The sequence below is a fragment of the Populus trichocarpa genome, chromosome 1, assembly GCF_000002775.5.
Source record: "Populus trichocarpa isolate Nisqually-1 chromosome 1, P.trichocarpa_v4.1, whole genome shotgun sequence".
In the NCBI taxonomy this organism is placed as follows: domain Eukaryota; kingdom Viridiplantae; phylum Streptophyta; class Magnoliopsida; order Malpighiales; family Salicaceae; genus Populus; species Populus trichocarpa.
The window spans coordinates 38,815,024-38,836,405 of NC_037285.2; the positions used below are offsets into that span (position 1 = coordinate 38,815,024).

General features: G+C 31.2%; 1 protein-coding gene and 1 pseudogene across 4 annotated transcripts; one reads left to right on the forward strand and one right to left on the reverse strand.

The window, feature by feature from the left end:
- The first annotated feature begins 11,560 nt into the window (after positions 1-11,560).
- Positions 11,561-14,949, forward strand: LOC7485126 (uncharacterized). 4 transcript variants are annotated; one of them, XM_024593459.2, is made up of 9 exons: positions 11,594-11,691; positions 11,853-11,885; positions 12,001-12,145; positions 13,124-13,230; positions 13,345-13,386; positions 13,468-13,555; positions 14,154-14,250; positions 14,451-14,554; positions 14,652-14,949. In XM_024593459.2, exons 3-9 carry the CDS (start codon positions 12,015-12,017, stop codon positions 14,773-14,775), a joined length of 693 nt encoding a protein of 230 aa, XP_024449227.1. In that variant the 5' UTR covers positions 11,594-11,691; positions 11,853-11,885; positions 12,001-12,014; the 3' UTR covers positions 14,776-14,949. The 4 variants fall into 4 exon arrangements, with proteins under 4 accessions (XP_024449225.1, XP_024449226.1, XP_024449227.1 ...); XM_052449554.1 differs by having other exon boundaries at positions 11,628-11,691; positions 11,848-11,885; XM_024593457.2 differs by lacking the exon at positions 11,853-11,885 and having other exon boundaries at positions 11,561-11,691.
- A 4,878-nt stretch (positions 14,950-19,827) lies between these two features.
- LOC127904224 (uncharacterized) lies at positions 19,828-20,906 on the reverse strand (annotated as a pseudogene).
- Between the last annotated feature and the right edge of the window lie 476 nt (positions 20,907-21,382).

The following is a 21,382-nucleotide window of genomic DNA, read 5'->3' on the forward strand; positions in this document are numbered from 1 at the left end:
GACCCAGGTCCTTGCTTGGCTAGGGTTTCAAATTAAATTATGTAGGGGTTATTCTAATAAGACTCAGTCTATTTGTGGGTTTGATTATGGCCAAGGCAAAACCTAATTTGATTAAATAAAAAAAAATCCAGATGCAGCCATTTTAATTCTTTTTTTTTATAAATATTAGTATGATGATATTTTAGGTTAACCCGGGTTTTCATGTGTGGCCTAACTAACTTGGTCAACTTGGCCAAAACCTGGTTTGCCTTTCAACAAAAATTAAAAAACAATGTTGACTAATGTTTTTTTATTAAAAAAATATATTAGGACAATGATATTTTGTATAGACCTGGGTCAAACTAAGTTAACACACTTAACTCATGACCTAAGTTATAGCTCTTATTGGGTTTAATAACCTTGCCTAATAATTTTTTTATTTAAATGAATGATTAATAATTTAGAAAAATAAGAGGAAGGGTATTAATTAAAATTTAAAGAAAAAATAAATTAAAAAAGGGTATTAGTTTAAAAAAAACAGAGAGAGTCTAGGAGTTGCTGCGTCTTGCAGGCCAGGCATGCGCATGTGGCAAGTAACTCAAAAGCCTTTGTGTACCTGGATTTATTTTATTTTTTTTTTCATGCATCATCCACTCATTTTATAAAAAAAAACGTGTCATCTTGAACTCTAATTTTTACCACCATAAAGGTGATAAAAATATCAAGATTCAAGTTTTTGGAATCTAAAAATCCATTTTATAACTTTGAAAATACCTCAAAACACATTAAGAACTTCAAAAAACTACTATTAACCCAAAAACACCCTAAAATCACTCTAAAAAGTGAAAATCAGTGGAAATAAAAGACATTAAATGGACTCAATCTATTTTTTCTAGAATGTTTATAGAAAGCTAATCAAAATAAATCGTGATAATCTAGCTATTTCAAATGATTTGTAATTCAAAAATCCCATTTAACCCAATTTGTAATGACATAATAGAAAAATTGGATAACAAAAATTGAAGGGCGAAAAAAAAAACAAATAATTGTTCCGGTGAATAATGATTTGTCATTTGTAAAGGAATCCATAGTGAATTCAACAAATCTTTTAGGTTTTTAGTAATATTCAGAAAAGAAGTTTTCAAATTAATGTGACTTGTCATAACCCATTTTTTACCCCCATTTTATGATATTTTCAAAACTATAAAAATTTTCAAAAAAAATATATTCTTGTACAATTCAATTAATTTATGATCATTTCATAATTTTTTAGACTTTCGCCTATGTTATTATTGTGTGATAATGTTTTTTAAATAATAAATTAAAAAAAGAACAGGGAGCAGAAAACACCCTAAAATCACTCTAAAAAGTCAAAAATCAACGAAAATAAAAGACACTAAATAGACCCAATTTGTTTTTTCCAACATGTTTATAGAAAACCATTCAAAATAAATTGTGAGATCCTTATATGAAGCTATTTAAAATGATTTGTATACCAAAAATCCCATTTAATTTGTAATGGCATAATATGGAAATTGGTTTCAAAAATTAAAGGGAAAAAAACAAATAATTGATCTAGTGAATTGTGATTTGTTAGGGAATCCATCGTGAATTCAACAAATCTTTTAGATTTTTTTTAATATTAACAAGAGAAGTTTTCAAATTAATGAGACTTGTCATAATCCATTTTTTACCCCCATTTTCTGGCAGTTTTTAGAATATAAAAGTTTTCAAAAAAAAATAATTTTTATTCAATTCAATTAATTTACAATAATTTCATAATTTTTAGCACTTTCACTTATGTTATTATTGCATAACAATTATTTTTAAAATAACAATAAAAATGATTATGGAGCGAAATGATAGGCAGGAAAGAAATGAAAGACCATGGTAAAGGAAAATCAAATAAAATAAGGAAATTCAAAGATTAAAAAACAAATAATGGTCATTTTTCATAAAGTGGAGATTAAACAAAACTGAAAAAATTGTAGATGACTTGTACTATATGGAAAGCTTTGATGAGAATAGGTAGAGAATGTAAAACTGAAAAGATTGTAGACTACTTGAATTACATGGAAAGCTTGAATAAGAATAGTTAGAGAATCACCAATTATAAATCTCATTAAAGCCAAGAAGAAAAGGAAGAGATCCTATATGGTTCGAGAATGGAAAAAAAAAACTGTAACCATAAAATTTATATATCTCATTCATGAAGGAAAAGCTAAAAGAGATCTTTCAATATTTAGTATTAATTGATTAATTTTAATTTTCTATTTTGAAAAGCTTCCTAATAGTATAAATTAGAACCTAGGGAAAAGAGGAAAACACATTAGAGAATCACATAGAAATAAAGACTAGGAAAGAGAAAAATAAAAAATAAAAAAAAATCAACTAGAGAATACAAAGAAAAAAGAATAAAAACACAACTCATTCTCTCTCCCCCTCCCCCTCCCATTTGAATTCCTACTTTCTTTGTTACTCCTCGATCATCAATCTTTCATCTCCTCTAATTTCACTCCTCATCTATTCTAGTTGAAACCACCTAATTTTCTTTATTAAACAATAGCCATATAGCCCACAATCACTACTAAACTATTGAAAACATCTTCTTCTCTATAACCAAGTAGCACAACAGCAGCCACACAATCCACGTAACCACCATAAACAAGCATAACACTAACACTCATATCTTCCATAATTTCAACCTAAAACAACCCTAACCTTTCCTTTGTATTTTCTAACCAATAAAACCTAATATTAACCAACAAACTAGCAACAACCACAACAACACTAACCCCAATTCAGTAAAAAATAAATAAATAAATCAATCAATCAAAATCACAAATAAGAAACCCTGAAATCAAACTAAAAAATCTTATCATTTCAACCTAAAATCCAACACTAAAATAACCTAAAAATCAAATTGGAAAATTAGAGAGAGAATAGGAATAGTACAAACATCTAAGGATGTAGTGTTTCGTATCTCGTACACATACCTCCATACCAACATGTGGTTTCACACACCACCACTACTAGAGTGATTTTCAGAGACCTTTTTAAGGTTAAAATGCCATTTCCTTCCCTTTGTTATTTAAACATATTTTTTTCATGATTTTCATGATATATTGAAGTGTTGGAGCTACATTGTTGTATGGCCACCCTGGGGGTATAAAGTCATTGAGGATTCTTTTTTAAGTGAGATAAGGTCGACGATCAATATCAACATCTAGGTTGGGATGACAAAAATGAAATGGCTTATCCGAGATGTAACTGTTTGGTCTTGGTGTGATGAGTATGTTTTTACTTATTTGTTTGATGTTATTTGAAATTTTATTGTTGTTCGACGATATCAATATGGTAATGTGTGTTTTTTCTAGTTGTATATTAACCATCTTTTTATCTATTAAGCGATCTAAGATGGTAAAACCCTTTTGTCGAGTTCTATTATTAGGATGTTGCCAAACAAGAAATAAAATAAATTAATACTTGACTAGATTTTCATATTTTTTTGTAGTCTAGTATGAATACCATTTTTTAAAGGAATTATTTTAAAAGTAATTTTTATTAATTTGTTCTTTTCATATAGTAAGACTTTAATTATGTTCTTTTTCTTAGATGTCATATTAAGAATAAACAAGTTGATTGTGTATGTAAAATATCCATGATTGTTAGGCATGAATATATATTTTTTTTGTTTTTTTGCTTTGAGATACCCCTTTTCGATACAACAAGTGATTTATATGTTTTTGGTCGTTTCACTCAAAATCAACCCACGAATGGTAAGACCTCAATTATATCATTTTCTATAAATTTCACTTTACGGGTAAATGAGTTGATTCTATGTATGAATATCCATGATTTGTGTGCGTAAATTTATTTTTGTGTTTTTGCTTTGGGATACTCTTTTCCAATATAACAAGTGAATTTGGTCTAAAATGACGTGATCCCATATAGGCCGATTGAGAGTGAGTGGTAACCTTTACGCCTATTTTAGATATGATCAAATGAAATGGGTTAAAGCCTAATTAACCATTATCATCCTCTTAGGTCCAATTCTCATATTCCAAAAATGAAGATTAGGCCTTGTTGCTGGGTCAAGGTCTTAAGTTTGTTTAGGTCTTAATAGTTTTTTCCTTCAATAATAAACACACACATATTAGTTTAGGCAATCTTTTAGTGTATAAGCTGTTGGTTTCTTGAAACATATAAATACAATAAAAACAGTAATTTAAAAGTTTTTTCATGAGTCGTATGAATTATATTAAACAATCTATGATTGTTTAAAGTTTGAGCGAATATTACTTAATGATTAGATGTTTTTTCTAGGTTTGATCAACTTCTTGAAGACTGGATTGTCACAAACCATAGGTCGTCTAAGTATCCAACCTCTAATAATAATCCACATAAACCACCAATAAAAAATCTCTTAAAATCCTTTTAAGATAAGGATTATTATGCCTTTTGAGTGCTAGCTATTTCTCTTTATGTTTTCACGTGTTTCTTTATCATATGTTCTATAACATAGCATGGTGTTTCTTTATTATATGTTCTATAACATAACTTTTAAAAAATATTAGTCATAGCATTCTACTTATAGAAAAAATATGATAACCCTATAGAATGTAAAATATTAATTTTCCTCTTAAAAAATATCACATATATTATTGTATGATAAACTTAGAAATACATTCAATCAAGTCCCTAATTGATTGTTTTAGGTATAGGATTGTAATTTCATGTATTAATCATAAAAATATGAGTCATAACATTCTATTTATAGGAAAAATCTGATAACCTTATAGAATGTAAAATATTAATTTCCCTCTTAAAAAATATCACATATATTATTGTAGGATAAACTTAGAAATACATTCAATCAAGTCCCTAATTGATTGTTTTAGGTATAGGATTGTAATTTCATGTATTAATCATAAAAATATGAGTCATAACATTCTATTTATAGGAAAAATCTGATAACCTTATAGAATGTAAAATATTAATTTCCCTCTTAAAAAATATCACATATATTATTGTAGGATAAACTTAGAAATACATTCAATCAAGTCCCTAATTGATTGTTTTAAGTATAGGATTGTAATTTCATGTATTAATCACATAACTAGTCCTCAATTTCTAAAACTTATTTACAATCAAATTACATTTGATCAATCATACCAGTTTGATTTTTGACTGATTGTTCTTAATGTATGTAACCCATTAGGCTCTCTAATATTTTGGCACAAATATAAATCACAATCTTAAATAAAATAACATTAAATAAAATTAAACAATTTAACTTATTATCAATTCAATAAATTGATTTATTTATATTTGAAGATCAAGTATAATGTCTAGCAATATGTTATGATCTTGTAAATATCAGGAAACATACATGATTAAGTCTTTCAATGACCAGATTCTTAGTGTAATTATTATCCCTTCATCAAGAATATTCTGATTTAGATATTATAGCATGTAATGTGTCCGTTCTACAAATCATGTTTGTTCTCGACACCATATTCATTGATTCTTTGAATAAAATTTGAAACTCTTTCAAATATCATTCCATTATACACAAGGATGTCACAATCAATACTATTTGAGAACATATGAAACATTTTTTCTAATTCACCTAGGTTAATAAATCCTTTATTAATCACTCAAATACCTTTATATAGTTCATGTTATACCCAATATCTGCTCATTTATTACCCTTGGTTGGGATAACATGTAATAAAGATCAAAGCATAACATTTTTTATATAAGATAACTTAGTGATCTTAAATATAAGGATCACTTGTATAACTATCACGTAAGCCTTTTCATAGACATAGTTAACCTCTCCATATGAGATTTTCATGCGAGTTATTTCAATGTACATGTCACCTAACAAACACTTATATATTAGTTTAGGGTATCCCTCATACCTCGGTTTTGTTAGCTCAAAAGTCTTTAATCACCTTTGATTTATTTTGTTTTGATGATAAAAATTAGTGGATTTAATATATTTGTCAAAGACTTTAATATTATAGGAATTTCTACACATCAATTTGAAGTTGTATAGACTTTTTGGATGCAATATGAACTTTAAGATGCCTAAGCTCATTTTTAATGAAATCAAGTGTTTACGAAATTTAATTTGACATTATAAACTAATTTTCATTCAAAAATACCTATATTGCTAAATTTAATCATCCAAAGTATTTTTACTACTATTTCCCTCTACCTAATGCTTCCTTTATGTGGGGAAGATGTGTTTAATAAAGAAGGTTATATGAATATGAATATGACCTTTTCATCAAATGAGTAGTATGGGATATTATTCGGTCATAACAATGAAACAATGTTTACAAGCTCTTGATCAACCAATCTTGTAAGTGTTTCGGATAGAGTCATTTTGCTTTATGGTAACCTAAACAATGAACTTGATGGGCTTACAATCCAAATTATGACTAGCTTGAAGACTTAATGGAAAATCAATCTTCCAGCTTTTATGCTCTTAAATATCCTAACCATTTTAAAATCTCTAAATTCACCTCTTATTTATGGTCACTTCCTTACGATGCTTTTTATAGTCAATCTTCAAGGACCTTTAGTTGAAGACCTCCTATATAACAACTATAACTTTTTTCTCAAACATTTGTTTAAATGGGATGATGGCATAAATAAGTTTATCTACAACATAACCACGCTCCTATCCTTTAGCTAACTATAACCTCCAATAATCAACGAATCGATGATCTTACATATATGGTTAGAGGGCAATACGAAAAAATTTAGGAATTATAAGCACAAATGTTTCATGCTTACCTAAGATCGGTTATTTGAGATTTTTCACTGGGAGTAGGTTTGAATGTGGCAAATGAAGAAAATGACAATGAGGTAAATCCAACCGGGCCAACTTAGAGCGATCCCATTGATCCTTTAACATAAACTTTTTTTCATTTTTTGCAATCATTACATGCATTTGGTTATGCATTTGTTTCTTGTGCTTTCATTAGTTTATGGATTAGTTTGCTTATATTTGAACTTATGCTTTTTATATTCGACTGTGTATATGTGAATTGTTTTTTAGCTATTATGGATATATTGTGAATCCTTATTTGCCTTTTTTTTTACGTGCCAAAAAGGGATAAGATTGTGATGTTATGATATATGGATATTGTGTATGTTATAATATACATGCATGCATGCATGCATATTTACATACATGCATGTATGTATACATACATAGGTATTTTTGTATGAAAATCATTTTTATAATGTCAAATTAAATTCCCTCAAGACATTATTATATTAACAATAATCTTAGGCATCTTTAAGTCCATATTGCATCCAAGGAGTCCATATAGCTTCAAATTGACGTGTAGAGATTCCTACAACATTAAAATATTTGACAAACATAATAAATCCACTAATTTTTATTATCATTGAAACAAATAATCCAAAGTTGATTAAAGACCTTTGAGCCAACAAAATCGAGGTACAAGAAATATCTTAAACTAATATATAGGTATTTGTCAGATGACATGTACATTAAATTGACTCGTATGAAAGTTTTATACGGAAAGATTATCAATGTTTATGAAAGGGCTCACGTGATAGTTATTTATGTGATTCTTAGATTTGAGATCACATGTACATTAAATTGACTCGTATGAAAATTCCATATGGAAAGATTACCAATGTCTATGAAAAGGCTCACGTGATAGTTATGTAAGTGATTCTTAGATTTGAGATCACAAAATTATCTTATATAAAAAATATCATGTTTTGATCTTGACTGCATGTTATCCTAATCAAAGGTAATAAATAGGCACATATTGGATATATCATGAACTATATAAAGGTCTTTAATCACCTTTGGTTTATTTGTTTTGATAATAATAAAAATTAGTGGATTTAATATATTTGTCAAATATTTTAATGTTGTAGGAATTTCTACACATCAATTTGAAGCTATATGAACTCCTTGGATGCAATATGGGCTTGAAGATGCCTAAAATCATTTTTAATATAATCATGTCTTTAGGGAATTTAATTTGACATCATAAAATGATTTTTCTTTCAAAAATACATATATTGCCGAATTTCATCATCCAAAGTATTTTTACTATCAAAACTTATACAATGATAAATACCTTATGAAAAATTATGTTAATTATAACATAATCGATAACAACCTAAATTTTTCAATTTTCTATATAAATAATATAATTCATCAACTCAATGATGTATTTCTGGCTAAAATAACATAACTTAAACCCAATTCAACAAAATCCTACTTAAACCCAATTCAACAAAATCCTAAATTAACTTAAAAGACCATAACATAATCGACAACAACCCAAATTCATCAATTTACTCCATAAATAGCAAAAATTATCAACTTAATTGATGTATTTTATAACTAATTAACATAATTTAAACCTTTTCACGAAAATCCTAAATTAACCTAAAAAACCATAAACTCTATAACAATAAAATAAGAAATTAGAACAAATACTATGAAATCAATAAATGAAAAGAGTGTAACATACCTTAAATTGTTAAAAATGAGTGGTGATGATGGTTGCCGAAATTGACAACGATCCACAGGTGAAAGGAGAGAGAAATTGTCATCTTGTAGTGAAATGAGAGAGAGAGAGAGAGAGAGAGAGAGGAGTGGTGGTGTCATAATGGTGAGATAGGTTTTCCATGGTTGAGGAAGAGAGAGAGAGAGAGAGCTGAATCTAGTGGTGGGGGCAATAATGGTGGAAGGGAAAGGGATGAAAGGAGAAATAAGGGAAGAAAAAGAGGAGGGGGTGATCTTTTAATCAACTAAAGTTACATATGATATATTTAATTCGTGAGTCGTAAATGCTGCATATTACCTACGAGTTGCAAATGCAACATATGACTTGCCAAGCTATATTATCACTTCAAAGAAGTTTTGAACTTTTTTTTAAGAGTTATAAAGTGTGATAAGGTTAAGAAATTAATTGATTTGAAGGACGCAAATCAAGTTCAGAACATTAGGGCTCAAAGGAATTTCTGTAATTAAAATGCAAAGGTGGATGGAAAACAAAAAAAAATTAATAATATTTGTCGCGGATAGTATTTTCAACAATGGCGAGCTTTTATTCTCTATTTCTATATTCGAGGAGTTAATAAAATACAAAGGCACAATTTTCTTACATGGTAAAAGCATGGCCAAGACGTACATCGAGGGGTGGACACTCCTGCAAGTGATCAATGTGGGAGAGGTCTCAATCATGCAATGTAGGCATAGTTTTTTTTTTAAAAAAACATGGTTGGGAACCACCCTATTAACAATTAATATTAAAAAAAAACTAAAAGGTATGGCTAATTTACTATAACCATACTCACAAAATACTATTCATTAAAATAGTATTTTGTGTTTTTTTAGTTTTAGTTTTTTAATTTCACCTTTTAATAACATAAATTTATTAATCTATTTATTCAATTGTACCTTTCAATATTAAGTTGTTTTAAGAATTATGCTTTGTAATTTTATTTTTATTTTTTTGTTAGGTTATATATAGGTCTCATTGATTTAGTTTTTTTTCCTCGATTTTAACCTTTAACATTAGATCTATTGAAAGCAGGGATTCATTTTTTTTTTTCGATTTCATTACTCAAGTCGCAGGTTTGACATGTTAGCCTGAGTTGACTTGAGATATTTTTTAATCTTTTTTAATTTAATATATTTTTTCAATTTCATTTTCAAACATTTGGTTGATTAAGAATTAACTTTCATAATTTATTTTGATTTTCTTTCTATAGATTTATCACGGTTTTATGACATTACTTTTTTTTTCTTCTCCCTTATATCTCTCTCTTTTTTAAATTCATTTTATTTTTAATTTTGACTTTCAACATTCAACTAGTTGAGAATTGGGTTTCGTGATTTTGTTTTTCAATTTTCTTTCTATTAAGTTATCCTAGTCTCATGACCCGAGTCACATATTTGTTAGGTTAATCCAAATTGACTTAGGTTTTTTTAATTTTATTTTTATTTTTTCCTTCAATAATTGGTAATCTTGCTCACATAACTCGGGTTGCAAGTTTAGTTGGTTGAGAATTGAGCTTCGTGATTCTTCTGATTTGCTTTTTATTAAGTTAGCCTGATCTCATGACCTCAGTTACAAGTTTGTCGGGTTAAACCAAACTGACTCGGATCATTTTTCTTTAATTTTTTTTCCCATTTTGTCCATTAAGAATGGATTGGTTTAGAGTGAGATTTGTAAATTTTTTCAATTTGCTTTTTATGAGGCAATCTCATTCTCATGACTCGGTTCGCAGGTTTTACAGGTTTGCCCGGGTTACTCCTGCTTTTATATCTTGTGTCACGAGTTTGGTTTTGTAAATTTTTTGTGTTTTTTAAATTGATTTTTTTCATCTTTTAACATTCTTGCTTATTGAGAATGAGTTTACTAATTTATTTTGCTTTGCTTTTTATGAGATTATCAAGCTCTCATGACCCGAATTACAGGTTTTGCAAGTTAGCTAGGGTTTGTCCGGTCGATTTGATATGTAGTTGTCTCAATTGTTTTTAAAATAGTGTTGTCTCATATGTCACCATCTCAATATTTAAAAAGAGTATCGCCTGATATGTATTAGATTCTTAATTTATTATTGATTTTTCTTATGTTAAGAAACACATTAGCAATGCTTTTACATTTTTTTCTTACAATTTTAAAAGAAAATAATCTGACCTATGGCAGAACGCATGCAAAAATCTAGTGAAATTGATACAAGAAACCACACTATACAATCAGGAGTACATTGGTATATTTCTTTGGTTGTTTTAATACAAACAAGCAAAAAATATTTACATTGGATGTCCATGATGTTTAGTAGATACTAGTTTATATGTTCATACTATGTTATGGGAGATCTAATTTTTTTAAATGTAAAAAAAATATTATAGTTCTCGGAAGATTCTTTGGCATTGTCATTAAATCTAAAAATATAGTTTTTTTGAATTTGTTTTTCATAAAAAGAATTTTTTCTATCAATGCATCTCTTGTTTATCTTAACTAACATAATATTTTAACTAAAAGCATTGTTTTTATTTTAAAAAAAATCATGATTCTTAAAGTAAGTTTTTAAAAAATATCAAACTAGAAAATCCATATTTTGTGTGATTAAAAACTTAAAAAATCATAAAACACCACTTTGAAATTTAGCAATGAACTAATTTATGTAATTAAAAATTTATAATTCTCCTAAAAAATACACATGAAAAATTGAAAAAAATGTAATGTAGATTTAGTAATTTTTGTGCAATTATTTGCTTTCTTTATTCAAAAAATTAATTTTTTTGTGAGATATAGTTTTACCCGCAGCAAAGCCTAATAATCTCAATAATAAATAACGTAAGCTTAACATGCTACTCCAATTTTATTTTATTTTATTATTGATAAAGGTGGGTTTAATATATTATTTGTAGACCAGGTCTCGAATTTAAGCAAAAAGGAAAAAAACATTGGGCTAGGCCCAAGGAAATAGGTTTCCCTTCTACTGATGGGCCATTGCCACCCTTTTATTTTCAGTTTTATTATATTTTCAAGAGCCAGATTAATATATAGCCCAACACAACCACTTGCGCTCCATTCTCTCGTCCTCTCTCTGCCCCCCCTCTCTCGCTCGCTCGCTCGCTCCCTTGAATTGTCGGTGAAGAAATCAAATTGGGAATTGAATCTAAAGGTAAAACCCTAATTTTCTGTATTCATCATATTTCGATTTTACATGTATAGTGAATACCAGACTTTGACCTTTTCTCTCGATTGGGGGTACTCAATCAAACCCTAACCTATTTTCTTTGAGCGTGTAATTAATTTTCTTTTTTGGTTTCCGAGAAAGTGAAGGAAATCGAGTTTTCTAATTTGAAGCTTCGAGAGGTCTCATTCTTTGGACTGGTTGATGATGCATATTCTTATTCGATTATGGAATATTCAGTTTCAGATTATTTTTTGTACTAATATTTGTTTTTTTTTTTTTTTGGGTAATTGAAAGGTTAGATAGTAATAATGACAACTGCAGCTAGACCTACATGGGCTCCTGCAAAAGGTGGTAATGAACAAGGTGGGACTCGTATTTTCGGCCCATCTCAGAAGTATTCGTCAAGGGATCTTGCTGCTCATACCACTCTAAAACCAAGGTAGGTCTTTCTCAGCTTCCCTTGATTAGGAAATTTTGATTCACTTGAACCTGCTTGTAATTGGGGTGTTGTTAGTCATTTATTTAGGTCTTAGCAACTTATGCAAAATTTTAAACTGTACTTGTTGCTGGATTAATCTGCTAGCTTATTTTGTCCACGTGATTGTTTCTTGCTATTGAATAATTGTAATTTCTGTAGTAGAAACATTCACCTAGGAGATTTCCCGTGAAATGGTATAAAAAGCCTTTAAATACATCCGTGTTTGAACATTTGACCAAATGAAATTACAAGATTCCTTACTGTGCTGTTTATAACTACTTTCTCCAAACAGAAGATTGTGGTACGGGGTTTTCTTGCCGTGCTTCCCTTTTTTGATCCCAAGAGAATCTGTTTGCTGTAAAGTAGTTGAAGATGATTTTAGGGGATGGGGACTTTTGCTCAGATCCAGAGAAAAGATTTGAGTCCTCTCACTCTCTCTCTATGAGAGAGAGGTGGAAGAAATGAAAGTAGTTTTCATTTCGTGTCTTCTTTTTTGTTTGGGGGTTGGGATATTGAATAAGTCCCTTTTATGTTAGATACATTATCTGCCTACTGTACAATAGTTCAAGATGCAATTTAGATACTTTTGTCCAGGTCTTGAGCAAAGTAAAGTACTGTGTTTGGGAGGAAAAGAGGGGGGGGGGGTGAAGAGCTGTTTTATGTTATACACATACCACTTCAGTGTTTCTCATGTTTTTCCCTTGTTTGCTTGCACATCTGTGTGTTAGTGGTTGTACACATGCACATCTTTCTGCTTTTGTATTGAATCTTCATCTGTATTTGATCGGCATGCATATGAAGTGATATTCTGTTAAGTATCATTCCATGTAGATCTTTATGCTGTCTCTCTCTTTTTTTTCCTTTGTAAATGCCCTTAGAATATTCCCTTTTCCACAGAAAATCATGACCTTATTTCTGATTACTGTGTGTGCATCACAGAAAGGAAGGGCAAGACACCAAGGAGGAATTGCTGAAGAGGAATCTCCGTGAGGAGTTGGAAGAGCGTGAGCGGAGGCATTTCTCATCAAAGGATAAGTCTTACAATGGTAATATACTTACCAGAGAAGCATTTTTTTTTTGTAGCTTTGTGAATTCACTTATACCCTTTGATGGTTAAAGCTTGCTAGTTCGCAATCTGAATATTCAGTCTATTATTGCAGATGACAGAGATCGTAGAAAGGGTAATCATCTTCTCTTGGAAGGTGAGTTCACCAGCTCTTCTAAACCATACTTCAAATTAATGATTTCTTGCATCACCTCACTAATTACATAAGCTATTGCAGGGACAAAGAGGGACACTGAAGATCGTATCATCCCACGAAGTGTGGATGCTGATGATTCTGATGTGGAAGTTAACAATGATGATGATAGGTCGCTACTTTTGGCATTTAAAAAATCAAAGTTTAATTTGATGATTGAATTTGGTGAACCCTTGTTCGATGGTTTACAATGTGTGATTTGTTATGTTACTGTGTGCATGACTGTTGCTGCTTGCTTAGTTTCCTGGAGTAGAGATCAATTGAACCTTAGTGCTACTTGCAGGCTGTGGAATATTTATTTTTATGCAGCTGTGTTTTCTTTTTTGTGCAAAAATATAAATAAATGCTTATTATGTGTCAATTTGTTGGTGTCCATTGCTTATCCACCACTTCTTTTTTCTTGCTTTTCATGATAGTTTAGAGGTTCTTTGAACCTGCATGCTTTAACTTGTAAGGTCCTCAGGCTTGAGTCCTTTTTTATGTATTTATATATAATTTGTTCATTTTGGAGCATGTAAGGTCTTTGGTTGCTCTTTTCTAAAGCTTTGGAACTATTTATAGGTTAGAACTTAGAAGAGTCAATCTTAACTGTGATAAAGGTGTCTGTATTTGTCTGTCAGTTGTTGCACTGTCACTAATGGTTTTACAAGTTGCAGTGATGTTGCTTTTTGGATATGTTGTGTCATAACACTGTCTTCTCTTTCCTTTAGTGATGACGACGACGACGACGACGAGGATGACACAGAAGCTCTCATGGCTGAGCTTGAACGAATAAAGAAGGAAAGAGCAGAGGAGAAGCTCCGGCAGGTAACTTCTTTTTTATTATTTGATTATTTGTTTTTATTAAACGAGGAAGAAAGAGCAAGGAGAACCTCCATTAGGTAACCTGGCAGTTGGCACCATTAATATTTCTTCTCATTAAAGCTTGGTGATTAATTCACTCGTGCTAATAATAATGCTGGCGTGGGTTTCATTAGCAAGGATTAATGTGCTTTATTTTTTTGCAGGATCAACTACAAGTAGCTGAAGAGCTTAAAGCCAAGGAAGAGCAGCTTCTTAGAGGAAATCCACTGTTGAATAATACAACCACCACCTTTAACGTGAAAAGAAGGTTGGTGGCTGGAAGATTTCAATCAAGACTCAATCTATATGCTATCTTTTTTCTATCCAATTGAACACCATTCTAATTCCTTGTATCACTGGCTCAGGTGGGATGATGATGTGGTCTTCAAGAACCAGGCTCGAGGTGAAACAAAGACTCCTAAGCGCTTCATCAATGACACCATTAGGAATGACTTCCACCGAAAATTCCTGCAGAAATACATGAAATAATTGTCAATCTCGTTAAATCTGAAACCCATTATGGACCAAGGTTCTGGTTTTGAATGATTGTATCTATTTGAAGTATTTTAACCTTTTGTGCTGATTTCTATGTTGGGTTCTGTCAGATATCAACATGAAAAGAAATATTGCTCAATATGAATCTTGAGCCGGATATTCGTCGTATGTCTTTTTTAAATATGCTCACATGTAGCAAAACCTTATAGATAGGTGTTTTTTGCCCCTTCTGCCATCGTTTTTCTGGATGGGAAGTTTAGTGATGTTTCGGCAAAACTTCCAGGGGCAAGCGGTTGACCTAAGAGCTCGATGTTGTGGACATGTGGTACTTACAGCTGTGCTATTTCTCCTGTTCTCTAGAACAAAACAACCTTTCTTGGAGAAGGCTTGAACCAGAGTTTGCTTGCGCTTTCATAACGAAGCTTTAAATGGAGTTTAGACCGAAACTAGATTTGAGGGCCTGCGGCGGAAACATTATTATTTCGTTTTTGTTTTTTAGGTAGTTTTTATGGTTATAATTTTAAAAAAATAAGTTTATAAAAAATAATTTTAGTTGGATTTAGATACGTGTTTAGTAGTTAAAATTTATGTATAACAAAAAACATGTACAAAATATTTAGATAAAATATTTTTCCTGTTTGTTTTTGTGTTTAAAAAGTATTTTTGAAAAAAATTGAATTTGAATTTTATTTTTTTCTTTACTTCAAATTAATATTTTTTGGTATTTTCAGATTATTTTGATACGCTGATATTAAAAATATTTTTTTAAAAATAAAAAAATATTATTTTGATGCATTTTCGAGTGAAAATCATTTTGAAAAGCAATCGCAACCACACTTCCAAACACCCATTGGGGGATTACTTACGAAACTCAGTTAAAAAAACATGTAAAAACTGCTGCATAAAACCTGCGTTTCAAACTTAATTTTTTAGTGGGTCATGTAGCATAAAACACAGTTTCTTTTGTTACCAAATATATTGTTGCGTTTGTTTCACCGGTAACGTGAAAGCTAGCGAAAAACAAACACATTCTTACCGGTAAAAAAAGACACGAGGGCTACGCAACCGTGTTTTAAAAGAGTGGTATAAAGACTTGACTGATGAGTAAATATTGGTATAATTTAATTACATAATAAAAAAATAGATAATGACAATAAATTAACCATCTTAAGCAAAAAAAAAAAAAAATCATGGTAATCTTAAATTTTTTTTTAAAAAAATTAAGCTAAGAATCCAGCTTATCAAATGTGAAAAAACTATTTTTATTTTTTAAAAAATATTAACGTAAGTCAACTTTAAGCAAGAATATCAAATATACAAGTCAGGTAATAAGATAGACATAAGTCATAGAAAGCAAAAAAAAAATAAAAATTGATGTCCAATTTCAAATAAATTTAATGTAAAATGATGAAATCTAAAGAAGATATATATATATATATATATATATATATATATATATATATATATATATATATATATATATAAAAGACTAAAAGAAATACCTAGCAAACTAAGAAAGGTAACAAAACTCTGCTACTCGGATCATGTTAATAAGACAACTCAATGAAAAGCAAATCATGAAACATTATGAAGCTCAATTTTAAAACTACTTAGAGTGTGTTTGGTATTGCTGTTGCTGTTGTGGTTGCGGTTGGAAAAAAACTGATTTTTTCAAAAAGCACTTTTTCTGTGGTTTGTGTATATAATTTGAGTGTTTGGTTAAAAGTGTGGTTTGACTTTATTGTTGTTAAAAACATGTTTGGTTAAACCTGTGGTTGCGGTTGCTTTGGTACACAAAATGACGAAAAATGACATAAATAAAATAATTCTTTGTGTTAAGAGAAAATAAAACATTTTGTCCACATAAATACCAGCAAAATAAAAAAAGCGTGATTTGTTATTACAATCAAACATTATTTCCCCATCAAACTATTTGCAATGCCATCACAAATATAATCCATACGCGACGCACTCTGGTGTCTAGTTGTTTGTGATTGTGGAACGACATCGGGAAAAATATCTGGAGGAACGAAATCAGGATGGCTATCAAACTTGTTGAATGCAACATCTTGGCCTGACTTCCGTCGAATATAGTTGTGCAGTGCCATTGATGCGACAACAATTTTAACCTGTGATTTGTAAGGAAACTCAGGCATGGTTTGCAAGATTCGCCATCTTTTCTTCCAAACTCCAAATGTACGTTCGATAACACATCGTAATGATGAATGGACTCGGTTGAATAGTTCCTCCCGACTTCACGGTTGTCCTCGTCGCTGAAATTCTGGAAGATGATATCTCTCCCCTCTATATGGACCCAAGTAACCATATTCATTCGGATATCCCGAATCAACGAGATAATACTTCCCTGCATAAATGTACTAATTGTTTAACGCTTACAAAATACTTCATAGAAAAAGAAATTAGACCAGCTGAAGAACAACCATATTTTTTTTCGGGTTAATACCTTCCGGTGGCCGCGGAAATTGTATGTTTGTATTTCCAATCGCCTCATAAAATATTCTTGTATCGTGAGCACTACCTTCCCACCCAGCCCAAACAAATGTAAATTGCATGTCAAAGCTACATGCTGCCATTATATTTTGCGTCGGTATACCTTTTCTACCAATAAATGGTATTTGAATTTCTTATGAAACACATGCACGTACATGTGTTCCATCAATCGCTCCAATGCAATTCTACAAAAACAAAAAATTTGTTGCTGAAGCAATTTAATTACACTTAAATATTTGATTGTAACCTTTTGAAATATTTAACTACTTGTACAGAGTATTGCTTACCTTGAAATAGGGCATGTATCTCGGATTCATTTCAATTTCCAATGGTGTTGTTGTGAATTCCGGATCTACTGGTCTGATGAAATCAGCTGCTAGCAAGCACACAGAACGAAGAACCTCTTTGAAATTTATGGAAACTGTTTGAAGCAGCTAGAGCTAAAGTGTAGAGAAACATGCCTACTTTCTCAATAACACTCATCCGTCTAGACGGTTTCAACCTATACATCGTTTCCAACTCTAAAGCCAAACTCTTCAATGTGTCCGCATCCATCCGAAACATGTTCACACAACGCATCCAATGCCCATTTAAAATTTCCGTCAACCATCGCATGCCAGTGTTGTATGAATTCATACATGGTTCTTTGTAAACATACGTATTGTAATACATCGTCAGTGCTCCAGCAGTGCATATGACTAATTTAGTTCGATCACACTCTCTATGCCAGAATAAATCGCCACCATCATTGTCATCCTGTTGATTTAGGTCGTCGTCCTGAACCTCACTGTTATAGTTCCCATAACCATCACCGACACTACCTCCAAAACCACTTACTGAACTTGTACCAGCAAACCCATCCGACACATATCGACCAGCATTATTCATAACATTTTCATAATGGTCATCAAAAAGCGCATTAAACCAATTCGGATCCATATCTACAAACACAATTTAATATCAATTTCCAACCTGCAGAGTATCGGTAAATAATACATGTTCATTGAATAATATTTTTTGATTTGTTGTGTCGTTAATGGCGATCTTAACACAAAACATTTATGCTTGATGAAGCGCTAAATATCGAACATATTTAACTTATACGTAACTCATTCAATATTTTTCAACAAAACAATAATTGTAATTTTCAACCTGCAACGTAACGGTAACATGACAGTTTTCACTGCGTAATTTGTTTACATTATTTTAAACATTAATGGCGACATTAACTTATCCCAAAACATCTTCATTGCAGCAATCCCTAATAATCGAACTTATTTACGGCGAAATTAATTTAAGTAAAAAACATTTAAATTGAAGCAACCCCAACGAATCACACACATTTTACTTATAAGTAACACATTCAATATTTTACAGCACAAACTTAAATTCAACCCTCAAAACAGTGTTTATACACGTTGGCATGCTCGAAATATGTGGTGGCAGGCCATTAAGGTTTCATGAGGAAAAAAACTAAAGATAAGGGACTGCTGTATAAATAGGGAAAAAACAAAAAATAAACTTGCTTTATTGACAATAATAGCAGCCGTATCAGATTTACCATCTAAATTTGATAACAAAACATAAAGATAAAGCTGTATTAACTAAAAAACAGCCCTAAAATCAACAACTAACCTTCTAAAGTCAATGAAGTTGACGTTGCAGTGTAAAAACAGCAACAAAACCTCATGAAAACAACCCTCAATACACATGGGAATGCTTGCAAAATTTGTGGCCAGCCAATGAAAATGCTTTGGAATGATAATGCATCTTAAATAGAAACACACACACACAGCACAAACCAACATATATTTACTGCCATACCCATCAGCAAACCAGTATTTGTACCATGACCAACCATTCAACCCAGCAACTGTCATTCAACCCACAATCAAACATTTAAGTAAGGAACAATAATTCAAGGCTGTAGCAGCAATTCAAGTCAACTACCATTCAACCAATTAGCTGCCATTCAACTCATAAAAAACCATGAAATCCGTCAAGTTACAATATGAAATTCAAGGCTGAAAAAGCAAACTGAACACAAAGTGTTCCAGCCATTCAAACTAGGCTATAGAAGTCAACATGAAACCTACAATTATAGCTTGTAAAAGGTACAACAATAGCTGTTAAAAACATCTCAAACATAACCAATGAGCCAATAACTACAAATACAAAGGAATTGCTCAACATATGATACGTTACAAGTTAAGAAACCTGGGAAAAAACAGCAAAGGCATAACCGTTTGCATCAACCATTTGGCAATTCTACAGCCGCAGCAACACCTCATGCACCTAACCTTTTTGTGGACTTTTAACTGTGAGAAAACACATAACCATACAACATGTTAACGGCTCATTGGAATACAAATCAAACATTAGAAGTGTGCTAAACATTCAAAAACACTTGAAATATGAAATGCATGCAATAATTACCAAAACATATGACACACAACAAAATTTAATTGCTGCAACATATAACACAAAATAACATACATAACTGTTATTTTTCCCTAAAGCAAATGTAAACTTACTTCAAGGTCTGTAGGTTGCCCTTCGATCGAACATTAATTTCAGCCACTGAAATTTTCGGTCCATATCACCAATTGCTGCCCACATTTCCCTCCTACTTCTAACCATGAAAAACTCAGTTGCAAAACAATACAGCTCACTGCCGAACACCACTTCCTCAATGGAGTGAAACTCCTTCATCACCTCTTCTATGCTACATCCTTTTTTATCCAAAACAGTTGACGTGCATTCACTCTTGGTAAACACACTATCAACTAACTTATCTAATCGCGCAAACAAATGCGATCCCCTTCCGGCACCTTTTTTTTTTTCAAATTTTGTTGGGAACTTTGTTGCACACCTTTTCTCTTCCCACTACTACCAGTGGGATTGCTTGTGCTGTTGGAAAAATTAACACCAGCCACCATATTATTGACATCGGCAACAAAAGTTGGTAGACTATCCTCCTCAGAATCTGCACTACCTTCCTGAAGCTGAGGGTCCTCATTTACTGCGTTAGTTTGCCTTTGACCGACACCATCTTCATCAGAATTCAGACCCTATGATGGAGCCCAAGCATACTGACCGGTAGCAACAGTGTTTGTAAACATGATATCATATTTACTACACAATGTTGGATCGATGCCAACATGCCTAAACTTTCTTGCTCCGCGTATCTCCTACAACAAAGGGACAATGAAGAAAAAAATGCATAAAAAATGATGTAAAAGCACGCAATCAAACAATTTATTACAGCTCTAAACATACTGAAAAAAACAGACATGGTTTTTAGCTTTCCACCATTCATCAGAAGCCGCAATTGTTCCCAGTTCAGCACTTCATCCTACTCCTGTTTCGGAAATCAACTTTTTCCATATTCTCCAATCTTTTTTAATTCCGTCCCACTTATTCTTTAATTGTGCTTTCGTTAATGCATGGCCAGTTTGATCCTTAAAGCAATTCATAACATATTTCCACCCAGTTTTGTCGAAATGTGTGTTGGGTCGCATACCTTGCTCAATTGCTTTAATACATATGTCACAAAAAGCGTGCAACATCTCTCTAGTCCAACAAGCCTTATCTTGTGATTGAGAATCGTCCATGTTCTCGGTTAAAATGTTTTGTCTAATATACAATTAACAGGTTAATTTCCTAGAGGTGATGTAAAGGACATGGAATACACAATCTATCTTAATTAATAAATCGCAACCTGAAAAACAAAATGCAAATAGAGAACATAGACTTAACATAATCAGCTTAACACTGTAATTGCTAGGTTTATTTCCATTAATGTTTCAACAAGCCAATGTTTGCATTGCCTAGTATTACTAATATTTCTTCAAATTTAATGCCAATGAATATAATGATAATATATTAATATGTGCTCTATAGAGTATTACAGTTGGCAGAAGTTTAGACAAAGAAAACCTTCAGTTTATATTCTAAAAAAGAAAGCTTATATGTCACTATGAGACCTGTGAACGAAGACTATTTACAAGCATATAAAGTACAAACACAAGAAAAAACCAACAGATTTAACTCATTATCTCCCTTTCCTTGCAACAACAAAATCCCCACA

Coding starts and splice junctions, on each gene's coding strand:
- LOC7485126 (XM_024593457.2), top strand. CDS start 12,015: ATGACAACTGCAGCTAGACCTACATGGGCTCCTGCAAAAGGTGGTAAT. Junction 12,146..13,123: donor CATACCACTCTAAAACCAAG/GTAGGTCTTTCT, acceptor TGTGCATCACAG/AAAGGAAGGGCAAGACACCA. Junction 13,231..13,344: donor AAAGGATAAGTCTTACAATG/GTAATATACTTA, acceptor CTATTATTGCAG/ATGACAGAGATCGTAGAAAG.